The 12,919-nt window shown below is 33.5% G+C and overlaps 1 protein-coding gene across 4 annotated transcripts in view; it reads right to left on the bottom strand.

Annotated features, from left to right (window-relative positions):
* Positions 1-237: 237 nt before the first annotated feature.
* Positions 238-12,919, bottom strand: part of HLTF (helicase like transcription factor) — a 59,161-nt gene continuing 46,479 nt past the window's right edge. For 2 of the 4 annotated variants that reach the window (XM_033402760.2, XM_033402761.2), the window contains exons 19-25: positions 11,299-11,423; positions 10,643-10,833; positions 9,222-9,347; positions 8,800-8,912; positions 8,219-8,399; positions 4,765-4,845; positions 238-2,528 (exon numbers count right to left, since the gene is read on the bottom strand). In XM_033402760.2, coding sequence (XP_033258651.1) covers positions 2,376-2,528; positions 4,765-4,845; positions 8,219-8,399; positions 8,800-8,912; positions 9,222-9,347; positions 10,643-10,833; positions 11,299-11,423 — 970 coding nt within the window. In that variant the 3' untranslated portion in view covers positions 238-2,375. The remainder of the gene's footprint in view (positions 2,529-4,764; positions 4,846-8,218; positions 8,400-8,799; positions 8,913-9,221; positions 9,348-10,642; positions 10,834-11,298; positions 11,424-12,919) is intronic. The other 2 variants (XM_033402762.2, XM_004278192.3) reach the window with 1 other exon arrangement.

Genomic DNA, 12,919 nt, shown 5'->3' with positions numbered 1-12,919 from the left:
ATATATACACTGATTTCTAAATAAGAAGTCAACCAGTTAAATTGAAATTTAGTAAAATTAAAAAGGGGTAGGAATATGAGTCAGTTATTCTCAGCTACTCATAGTACTTTTATGTACTCTCAGTAAAAAATAATTATATAATATAGACAGCTGAACAGACGTGTGAGATTTATAAAGAAAGATTAAATGTTCTTTAAAGAAAAAGTACTCATTAAAATTACGGCACTGAGGAAGCTGGTAATTTTTTCACTTTTATTAATTTTAAATTTAAAACAAAATCCAGTTTGAACCACAACTGGGAATACAATATTTTCAAGATGTTTCTAAAGCTATTACTCTACATAGTAATGAAACAGAGTTAGCAGCGTAAACATAACGTGAACTTTTCATTCCAGTAGTTTATGTATTTTCTTAGGATGAATTTGTTGTTTTTTTATTTAACACCACTTAATCGAACTATACAAGACCAAAAAAGGTATTTTTTAAATGACTTGCCAAATTTATCATTATGAATGTGTTTAAAAACACAAGTCTGTAAATGTGTGGGGTAAAGAAGCCAGCAAAGTCTTCACCTTTACAGTGAGTTTGCAAGGCTCTGCCTTTGTAAGCAAGAAGAGTAGGTTGTGTTTTTTGCTGCAAACTCTTTTTATACTTAATCTCACTGGAGTATTGGTATATAGAGAACCCACATATCATATTTTATGAGATCCTGATCAACCTGATATTTTGTGCAATGCTAGTCCTACAAGGTAAAGAACTTCCCTATTGCTCCTTATGCTAGTGGACCAACCTCAAGTTATTATTCCACTCTCATCCCTGTAGAAACGTCTGTTTGTCCTTTGCATCAGCCCTCTACCTCACCTGCTGCCGAAGAGAAAAGGGACAGGGAAGATTCTTGCTGTCTGATCCACTGTTCCTTTGGAGCAAAGGACAGGGCACAGAGAAGGAAGAATTTTGCTGCTAAGGTATGTGCTAAATCTAAGATTGTGTGCCCTAGAATACAACGCTGCCTCCAATCTCCTCTTATCTTTCAGTCAAGTCACTTCTAACACTGTAAGTAAAATATAAGGTTCTTAAATTTGTATCATCAAACATGAAGCTTCTATTATAGTAAGTAATTTCTTCTTTCTTTGGATTAAAAAAAAAGATTCCTTAAGGGAAAAAATAACACTGACTACCTAACCTGACTGATTTATAGTTTGTTTTAAATGTGACTAAAACAGTCATCCAGGATTCTGTGGCAACTACCGTGAGTTTGATTATTAACAAAAGTAGGAAAAAGATGAGTAATTCTACAGATAGATGTAAGGGTGAATTACTGAAGTTCCAAAATCAAATTCTGATTCTAAACACAATAACAAAGAAAATTTTCCATTCAGGGATTAAGATGTCTTTAAAAGTTGAAACAATTTTGGATGTCATCCAGCCCAACTTCCATCCAGATTATCATGCCTCTCACATATAGTAGTCTTCTGAATTATAAAAATTTAGTTATTTTTTTTAAACTACATAAATAAGAATTATCTATATATAGAAATATCTATTCAGCAATTCCATAATTTAAATATTCAAATCAAATTGGGCAGAACTGGTTCCTTCTCACCCCCACAGACTGTATTTACACACTAATACATCAAGTTACATTTAAACAAAAAGAATGGTACCACCTGACTAAAACGGAGAAAATAGTGCTCTAACGCAATCCCCAATTTTCATGAACATAAAATTGTAAGTCACTTATGTGAATTTTATCTCAATGACACTGTAAAACAAAAACAAAACACATACATACACATACATGAACAAAGCCAAACAAACAAAAAAAACCAAGTAACTTGCTAACCTGGACTTTGGTCTCTCATTTAAGGTTCTGGAATGCAAATGTGGTTTCTGAAGGTCCAATAAAGTCAATCTCTTGTACAGTCTGTGCACATATTAATCGTTTACATGGACTGTGAATCCACAGCATCACAAATGGGAGACTTTGGTGAATAACCAAATGTGTCCAACATAGAAAATAACTATTTGGTCAAAAGTATAAAAGGTTTGACCTTATCTGAAATATGAAAAAGCTGAGTACTTGGAAGATATATGAAAATACTCAGCATAGATAATATGAAAAGTTGAAGTAACTTTTTGTCTCAAAAAATTATTTTAGGCCACAGTATATAACAGAACTTATTGCTACCTGAACTGTCATTAAAAATAGGTTCATATATAGAAGGAGATTATGTATTAGTAATACCTCTTCACTAATATAAAATGATATGCTCCTTTTAGAAGATATACTCTAGACCTCATTTCTAAAACTATTTTTCGCATTTCCAAAACTTCTGTATATATCTAATTAAACTGACCTTACCAAATCCCACAAATTATAAATCAATTAAAGTTCTGATTTCATTAATTTTAGCTTGTTTCATTTCACTAGCATCTGCTTTTTTAGTTCCAAAGGCTCCAGCTGCAAGTTCTCTCTTTGTGTTTTGTATTTTCAGCATATTTTCTTCAACAGAATCCTTCACAATGAACTTTAAAAAGAAAAACAAAGTTAAATTGGTTAAGTACTTTTTAGGTCACAATACTTGAATTCTTTAATTAAAAAAAAAATTGACATGATGAAAATGATACTTTAAAAGAACCTGCTTTCTTACAGTATTATGTAGCTTTCAAAAATGGTCAATAATAATCTATTAGAAACTGTTTCACTCCCCCTTTTCTCTCAATATACAGTGAGAATATTGAGAACATGATATGATAGCTAGAGATGAGCACCATTTTCCCTTATCACTCAAAATAGTTTTCCTGTATAAAGAATACAGCTGTAAGGACATAAGTTACATATTATAACTCCATCATCAAGATAAGAGCAACATACAAAAAAAGCAAACTTTATAGGCAACTCTGAAGCTGGAATATTAGCAAAATAAATGTAACATATTTAAAAAGCCAAATAAGATTTTCCCAGAAATGAAAGAACAGGCCTTCATCTGGTATAATTTATAACATTAAAAATTTAAGAGAAAAAAAAGTGATCATCTCAATAGATGATAAGCATTTGATAAAATTCAACGTTTATTCCTGATAAAAACCTTGACTTTAAAAAAAAACCTCATTAACCCAGAAATAAATGTCCTCAACCTTATTTAAGGATATCTACTAGAAACTTACCAAGAATAACATATTAAATGTAAAACAATAAAAGTATTCCCAACAAAGATAGGAGCAAGTCAAGAATGATTACTGTGATTACTACTATTCAACACCATACAAGAGGTCCCAGTTACTGTAATACAAGCTGTGTTATAAAATGTTACCAAAATACATAAAAGACCTGAAAAAACGGAGAGTGATACTATCTAAGTTCTTATATGGGAACACTCTGTATTTATAAAGAAGACAGTTTTCCAATTAATCATAAATTCAATAAATCCCAAACAAGATTTCTTAAGTGGGATTTGGTAATCCAAATCCAAAGTTCAATTCAAGAGTAAATAATAATATTAATAACCAACACAGTTTTCAAAAAGAAGGAAAAGAGATCAGTGGAACAAAACAGAGTCCAGAAAGAGACCCATGAATTAGTTTATGATAAAGTGACATTTCAAATCAGTAGAAAAAAACGATGGACTTTTCCAAAAAAAATGGTAATGGAGCAAATGATTTTTCATCTGAAAAAAAGTTAGATCCATATCATGAATCATAAACAAAAGGTAAAATATTTCAAAAGAATCAGAAGCACAGGAGATTCTTTCTTTTCCCTCCAAATTTTCAGTACGGCAATTTTTATTGACATTTTTGTAAAACACTACTCCCGGTTTACATAATTTACAGGAGATTCATTCTTAAAGTTTGAAGATAAAGCCTTCTGTTCTAAGACCTCAAAATCCATAAGATACAAAGAAAAAGGCTGATACGTTTTAAATGATAAAAATTTCTAAACTTTTTCATGACAAAAAGCACATAAAGTTCAAAGATAAGCAAGAGCCTGGAATAAAAAATTTCCAACATACATAAAACGTTTAAAATCAGAATTTATAAAGAAGTACTTTATACTATAAAACTATATTTGTACTTTATGAAAACTGGGCAAAAGATACAAGCAAGCAATTCACAGAAAAAAAATTAACAAGAGATATGTCAAATATGCTAAAGGTCTTAGGTAAATGAGTATTAGAAGGTCACTTTTTTGACCATCTTATAAGCATAAATTTACATCATTCTCATATATCATAAAGCCTATTTTGAAAACAACTTGACAGGTATGTAATAAGATTCTAAATCCAGAATTCTAGTTTTCTTAACCTATCCTGAAGAAATACTGTACTTGTACATATGCACAAAGATGCACATAATGCTCATTATAGGAGTGTTTTTATTAGCAAAAATTGAACTGGTTAAATAAATTAGATGTAATTATGTTGCCTGTCTACCAATGCAGAATAATAATAAGTTTGATCTGTATGTTCTTACAGGGTAGTCTCCAACATATACTGTTCAGGGGGAAAAAACACAGACTACAAAATAATAAAGTATGATCCCATTTATCTTAAGAAATTTTTGAAATTTACACATATACGTAAGTATGAATGTATGTAAACAGAAAAACTTTGACTAGCATGTTAAACTACTGATGGTAGCTTCCTTCTAAACAGAATAAAGATCTTCATAGTTTGCATAATTCTATTTCAATCTTTTACAATATATTCACGCATTATTTGTATAATTTTGAAAACCTTATTTAAAATAGATGTCTTAAAAACTCACTTTCGTGATAATGACTTCTTGCTTCTGGCCAAGTCTATGGCATCTGTCAAAGCACTGATCTTCAGCAGCTGGATTCCAGGCCTAATAAGAACATGAGTTGAATAATTACCACCCTGATCTGTGAGTGTTCTGCACAAGTCCTTTTGTTGCAGTATTATTCATTCACCTTTTACTAACTGAAATCTTTCTGAATGAATCCAGATAGTGACATTGTAAATGCTCTGGGGACGAAAATTTCCACACAGCCCCTGACTACCTCCCCCAATCACTACTATGATAGGCAGGTATTCTCTCCCCTGTCATTTCACTACACCGCTTCTAGTATCTAATACAGGGCCTGATACCTAGAAAGCACACAGTATAAATGATTGCTGATTAATCAAATAATATCTTTCTCATCCCCCACCCCCACCCATTTTACAATCAAACTATGTCTGCTTAACAGAGGAAGTTTATACGCTCTCTTAAATTACTTAATTTACATCAGAAAAGATAGGTAATTGAGTCCATTTATGAAAAAGTTTTCTCCTTTTCTGCTGGTGTTTGGTTCTTTTCTTTCATTTTCCTCCTTTCATTATGTAAAAGCACAAAAAAAGATTTCAGGAGTAATGAGAAGTCCTAAAAATTATTTAAGACTCTGCCATACAATTTTCAGTATCTATTTTGAACTAAAAAAGTAACATTAGCTAACTAACACTGGCATTATCACGGGGACTGTCTTAAGGTGAAGAATAAAACAATGAAGCACTGAAAAGGGGAGATAAGCAAAAAAGATATAGAGCTCTTCAGTCTAGAAAGATAGGAGTCAAGTGGTTTTGAAATAACATGAATTGTCAGGGTAGGGGATCATTAAGTTTTAAACTAAACTATGGGATGACTCTTGAAGCTGGAAACAGGGTGTTTTGGAGAAAAGGAACATTTATACAGCAAAGTACCAACTGAAAATAGAAACAAAATCATAAATTAATATGTAGATGACAAGTTTATAGTACAACTTAGGCAGTTATTTTCTTCTTTTTAAAGTTCCCTTGAGGGACTGGTGGTGCACGCACTGGTTAAGAATCTGCCTGCCAATGCAGGGGACACGGGTTTGATCCCTGGTCCAGGAAGATCCCACATGCTGCGGAGCAACTAAGCCCGTGTGCCACAACTACTGAGCCTGCGCTCTAGAGCCCGCGAGCCACAACTACTGAGGCCCACATGCCTGGAGACTCTGCTCTGCAGCAGGAGAGGCCACTGCAGTGAGTGGCCCGCACACTGCAGTGAAGAGTGGCCCCCGTGGGCAGCAACTAGAGAAAGCCCACGCACAGCAACGAAGACCCAACGCAACCAAAAAAAATTTTTTTAATAAAAATAAAAAATAAAGTTCCCTTGAGATCGAGAGAAAAGGAGATTTTACTCTTAACTTGCTATAATTTGATTTGGGGGTTGTTTTTCGGTATAAAAGTTAGATTTAAAGGACTTATTTACCTTATGAAACTGACAGTCATATTCTGTGAATATTTTGTATTTTACAATTGGACCCATTTTGAAACCATTATACTAAGAGCTCAGATAAAAAGTTCCTCTCTTGCTGTCTTTTGTCTAGGAACCTCATGGTGAGACGGCAGTATACATCAAGTATGACTAAATGTATAATAAAATTTACTTTATGATAATGTAAAACTGATAGCTCCCATTCTCTTATGTAGTGATGAAGGAAGCAATTAACTTTATCAAAAGCTCATAATGAAAAAAAAAAGGCTCACAATGAAACATCAAAATACAAATCTTAACATTTATACAATACTCGACAAAGAGGTAAAAATCTTCATGAGCAATGTTTTTTTTTTGTTTGTTTGTTTTTAACTGAATCTTATTTTTCTAGGACCTGGCTTTTGTTTTAAAGTTAGAAACAATATCTGAAAACTTGAAATGTTCAATGAAAAACAACCAACTTACTATGAAACTGCTAAAACATTCTGTAAGTTTTCTAAAAGTATAACTGTTAAAGAGTTTAGTCTCTGGTCAACTTTACAATACTAATTAAATTACTGTATTTTGTATTAACAACCTCTTCCTTATGAAGTACTAAGATTATAACCAAAAAATAATAATTTGGGAATCTGTTCCAAAAATCAGCTTCTAGAATTATCATCTGGTTAGCTAACATGTAACTTAACTTGCAGTTACAATGCATATTTTTTATAATAACCATAATACTAAAACTCTAGCAAAGATTTAAAACTTCATCCACAGAACTAAGGCAAGAAAATACGACAGACCACTGCCATCCCGATGGCATTAACGTGAAACCCATGAATGCCTAAGTATGGCTCTGGTTTTAATATTACTGGAAAGGTTACCCTCAGGTGAGGAAGAAAAGCCTTGGTAACAGGTACGTGCTTCAACTAGATAGCCTAACCAGAATAACTCAAAATTTGTATCTTAGTAAAATTTCTTTGTTATGAATTTTCTGAGTTTCAGGCAGCAAGCTAAAACCACAAACCTTAGATCTGTGAATGCACAGAAACAGCACAGGGTTACCTCCAGCCCAAACAGTGCCCAATGCAAATTAGAAACTGAATTAGCTCAGAGTGCTTCCAGTCCAAAAAGCCCCTTTGTGCAATCAGAAAAAAAGTGCTCCTGTGCGGATGCAACTCTAAGCCACACAGTTTGATGTGTCAAGTTCAGAGTGAATTTTAACTCCCACTCTACCCCTAGACCTGTATTGCGCACAGTAATTACACTGTGTTAGACATTAAAGTTTACCCAAAGCATTCCATTAATGGTACTTGTTTCTAAAACTGTGATGCTGGACCATGTGCACCTAAAATCACCTATGGTCTATATAAAAATGCAGTTTCCTGGGTCTCATCCAAGAACTCCTAAATCTGAAGACAGAGGTCAAATTGCATTTCCTAATTCTTATGCACGTTAAAGCTTGAGACTATTAGCACCATGATGGTGGCTACTTTGTCTATCTTGTTTATATCCAGATTCCCTGTGCCAGTAAGATTCCCTGACACAAAGTAAGATCTCATTGATTCATGGGCTGAATCAATGAAAACACTTCCCTAAAGCATTAGTTAACAGAAACTTATTCTGTATATAGAAGAGCAGTAGAAAAGCACAGCATAATACTTATAAACATGGACGCTGATCCTGATTTGTATATCTAGCTGTGTGATAGGGCAAGCTATTTCATTTCTCCATGTTTCAGTTTCCTCACATGTAAAATGGGGACAGTAACAAGATCCATCTCATAGAGATGCTGTGAGAATTTCAGTTGATATATGTAAAGCACTTAAGAGAAAGCCCTTAAAACACTTTTACTAAGTTATTGTCTGTTTCTAAAGTTTGCCTAAGAATTTTCACAATCAGTTACAACTATAAAGGTATTTACCAAATAGTTTTTTGTTTTTATTTTTTTAAAGAAGTAGTAACATACCAAAAAGTCTACAAAACTACTTACTGGATCCATTAAAAATACTCGAGAAGCTGCAGAAAGGTTCAAACCAACTCCACCTGCTTTTAAGGACAGAAGCATTATAGTTGGAGATCCTGCTTCAGTGTTTTGAAAACACTGAATTGATTCAACTCTTTTCTTTTGGGCCATAGAACCATCCAAACGAGTAAACACAAATCCAGAGGCTCTAATGGAGGGGACAAAAGAGACAAGTAACACTACACTATAAAAAGCAGAAAACTAACACACCATTGTAAAGCAATTATACTCCAATAAAGATGTAAAAAAAAAAAAAACATGTTAAGTAATTGTAATCTTTTCATTCAACCAATTCTTTCATTTCTGCTGACAAATATTTACTAATCATCTACTAATATGTCAGGCCCTGCAGTCAACCTTCTTCCTATGAACTCAGGACTTAATCTTTAAAATTCTAAGTTCTCAGGAGTATTCTTTATTGCTACTGTTATTTTAGATAGATGAAATGAATAAAAGTGGTAAAACATACATAATGATTTTTTACTATCCAAATTAAAACATTTATATAAAATCCTTTTGCTCTAAGTGAGAAACACTGTTGAACTTACCTGAGTGGTGTTTCTATTAAAGACAGAAATGTTGTAAACTGAGAAACAACTAAACTTTTTATGTTGGGGTTCTTCTTTCTTAAGTCAATCAATGCATGCATTAGAGCGTTAATCTGAAAAAAATTAGGATACCCATTAGATTCCATTTTGAATTGGAAGAGAAAGGTCCTGCCATGTTATCTCCCTAAAATACAAATGTAAAAGACCACCATTTTAAAAATTGAGACTAAAAAAATACTATCATCTGAATGCTTTCTCTCATCTCTCAAATTCACCACCAGAAAGAAACAAAAAGCCAGTAACCACCAACAGAGTATAATACTCAAATGACAGGATTAAAAGCAGAATTACTACTTCTAAATACTGTATTTCTTTATATAAACATAAAACAAATACTCAAACATTTGCACATGTATATTTACCTTCGAACTGGATGTCCATTCCATATTAGGCTTTTTCTCAGTGTCACATGCCAATTCTTCTGGAGGACATTCTAATAAATTGTCTCCATGTATATCATTTCTGCATAAAGGGCATTTAGCATGTGGCTATATAAGAAAGAACAAAGTACGAATGACACTTAACAAAGGAACAGAAATATAAATTTGCCTAAAAATTTTAAAAGGCATGGCAAATTCTATTTCCCTAATAGCCAGCGTTTTATTAAACCTTTTATTAGATTCATCCATTTGAGATAAATGTGTACATGCTGAACTCCAGGCAGATATAATGTTCTAATGTAGTAAGTGGGATTGGTAAAAAAGCAAAAGTAGGTGATCTTGACTAGCAGCAAGAGCTTGAAACAATAAATATTATACTATTTTCAGATAAATAAATCATGAATAAGTTTCCTGAACCTAATTACAATATAGCATAGAACTATTCTTTAGAAGAAAAAAGAATAATTTCCTTCTTAATAGCCTATAAAGCCAGTCCAGATCTGATAAGTCCTATCAGGTTCATTCAAAGCAGTTATCTGTTGTGTCCATTTTGTACCAAGGCATACTAATAAGATTATACCTAAAATAACTACATACCAAATACCATTACAATAAAAAAGATTCTGAACCTCAAACAATGTTAGAAGTCAGTATAGTAGAGTTACCTTTAGAGAGGAGGGAGAGAGTAATGATTGGGAAGGAACACAGGAAGATCTGGGTGGTAGTTATATGGATTTGTTTACTTCATAATTCACTGAGCTATACAATCATGATGTGCATTTTTCGTTATATGTATATTATATCTCAATAAAAATGTTTTAAAACATTATACCTCAGAAGGATTGCTTACAGGATTATTCCACTTCACATGAATCTAGACCTACCTAGCTATAGTAGCCAATAGCCATGCATGGCAATTAAGCTGTTGAAATGTGGTAAAGACAAATTGAGATGTGTTCTAAGTGCACAATACCACTGAATTTTGAACACTTAAGTTTTAAAAAATCATGTATCTCATTAGTTTTTTATATTTTAGATATACTGGATAAATAAAAATGCATTATAAGAATTAACTTCATCTGTTTTACTAGAAAATTTTAAATTACCTTTGTGTCTCACATTATCAATCTATTTCTTAGACAAAGATGATCTAAAGAGTTAGTAGAACTAAAATATTGACTGTGAAATATACCTCCAAAAAATCTCTTTTTATATTAAAAGGGCTTAATTATAATGAAACGTATCTATTAAAACACTGATAAAATTAACTATATATAAAAGGTGCACTAGTAAATCCAAGTGCAAAACTCTTTATAGTCTCTGTTGGACTTGGGTTTTCATTACACTCAACACTGCAACACCACTCCATCAAACACTGAATTTGTATTCAGCATAACACTAACCTGCTCGTTCTGAATGACTTGGCAAATGCAGGGTTTACAAAAGACATGTGCACAATGTGTTATGACAGGAACCGTTAAAGAATCCAAGCAAATTGCACATTCTTCATCAGAACCTGAGCTCAGAATTAACTTCATCTTCCTTATTAACTTCTTTCGTAGTTCTTCAGGTGTATCATTTCCTAGAGAAAAGTCTGAAAAATTAATTTCAGAGCAAGACTTGTAATATGACTAGACAATCTTAATCTTCCTTATATAGAGAAAAGTTTTGCTTGGGTAGTCTTAAGTCTTCTTATTTATTTATTTATTTTTTATCACAGGCAAAAAGCATGATTTAAATGTGAAATTTTAAGAAAAATTCAAAAGCTCCACATAACATACCTTACACAGAAACATCACTGTAACACCGTCTGTGGGTACTACCATAGAATAAAAGGCTGATCCAATTTGAACCTTTCTTCTAAGACTATCACTGGAAATCTTTGAAAACCTCATTAATATTCCATTTCATTGTTGAGAGGTTCTTGAGTATATTTCTAGTTGAGTCCTATTCTAAAATCAATGTCCATTTGACTAAATTTAGGCCATATGAAAAATGTCTCATTCTGATTTAAATATCTCTAATAAATACGATGTGTAAACCAACCACATTTACCTACCTGAGGGACTACTGGAAGACACTGCGTTTGTAAGAAGGTGAGTATGACAACAAATCTGCCGCAATCTAAGTAAAAGACCCAGGACATCTGCATAGTGTGCAAGGACAGTCCCTTCATTAAAATACCTAGAGGTAAAAACACTGAATATTATGAAGGCCTCTAAGCAATAATATTTCCTATTCTAAAACAGTGCAACAAAAATGGCATTGTTTTCTTCTTCCCTGGAAATCACTTCAAAACGTGAATGGAAAACAGAAAAGTAAACTCTATCTTTAATGAAACCAGGAGAGATTTGTAACAATAAAGCAAAGTATATGAGAAATGGCTGCCAACTGCAGTAGAAGTCAAAAAGGAAGATACTGAGAGGTGACTGCAGATCTCAAGCAGACCTGCCAGAGCACAATTCTTCAAAACAGCATGCCCTAAGGAAAAAATCACCATCTCTTATGTGCACGGCTCATGGCTTGAACGCCCCTGGACAAGTTTACACCAAGACGGAGGGAAGGCAAGCTGAATAGGAAACACATGGCCCTACTGTGTTTTCAGAAAAGACTATAACCACAGCATTCCGTATTGCAAGGAACCCTAAAGCTTCTGATCTCTGTTTTATGAGCACAAGTAAAATCTGAAAGAACTCACATGTAACCCTGAGTCATAATTAAATAAGGATATATTTCCTGCCAGTCAAGGATACAGCTATGACTCCTGTCCCGTCATATGAATCTCTTGCAAATAGCTAGTCCAGAAAGAGCTCAAGACATTCATATATGAGTAACAATCAGCAAAGAGCAAGGGAGAGAACAAATGGCAGTGAAAGAAAACTCACCAGAAAAATGTTGCCATAGAGCAAGTAAAAATTATGACCAAGAATGCTACCATGATTTAACACCACTCAATAAAACAGTTCCTCCTAAAAAAACACCAGTAGGGCTTCCCTGGTGGCGCAGTGGTTGAGAGTCTGCCTGCCGATGCAGGGGACACGGGTTCGTGCCCCAGTCCGGGAAGATCCCACATGCTGCTCCGCCATAGCCGCTGAGCCTGCGCGTCCGGAGCCTGTGCTCCGCAACGGGAGAGGCCACAGCAGTAAGAGGCCCGCGTACCGCCAAAAAAAAACCACCAATAGCTTAAAGCAGAGACAAAACTTGAAAAGGTATGGCAAAACAAAATAGAGATCAGATGAGCTGGTACAGCTAAAAAGTATGAAAGAGAAAAGTAAACTATCAGAGGAAGCCACAGGGAAGCCAGCATAAAAGAGACTAGCCACTGATAAAAACATAAGATTGTGGGAAACAGGATTGAGAAAAGCAAAATTAAACAGAAAGATGTAAATGATTAGAATAAAATGATACCTATGGGAAAAAAAATATCCAGCATACACAGAGAGAAATAAAATAATGGAACAGAAAACAGTATTTAAGAAAACTTTCCCAAAAGGGGGTGCAGGAAGACTGGAATCTACAGATTTAAATGGTACCACATGTTCCATAAAAATATCAACAGAGATCCTGGTGAAATTCCTGGACTTTAAAGAATAGAATAAAATAAAAATCAAGGTTTTCCATGGAACTATTCAATATAAAATACAGTAGAACAAAGACAATACAGGTTTTGAAGAAACAAT

Source organism: Orcinus orca, chromosome 5 (genome assembly GCF_937001465.1).
Source record: "Orcinus orca chromosome 5, mOrcOrc1.1, whole genome shotgun sequence".
NCBI classification, from domain to species: Eukaryota; Metazoa; Chordata; class Mammalia; order Artiodactyla; family Delphinidae; genus Orcinus; species Orcinus orca.
Note: the sequence above shows the minus strand (reverse complement) of the source record. Positions and strands in the feature narration are given on the sequence as shown.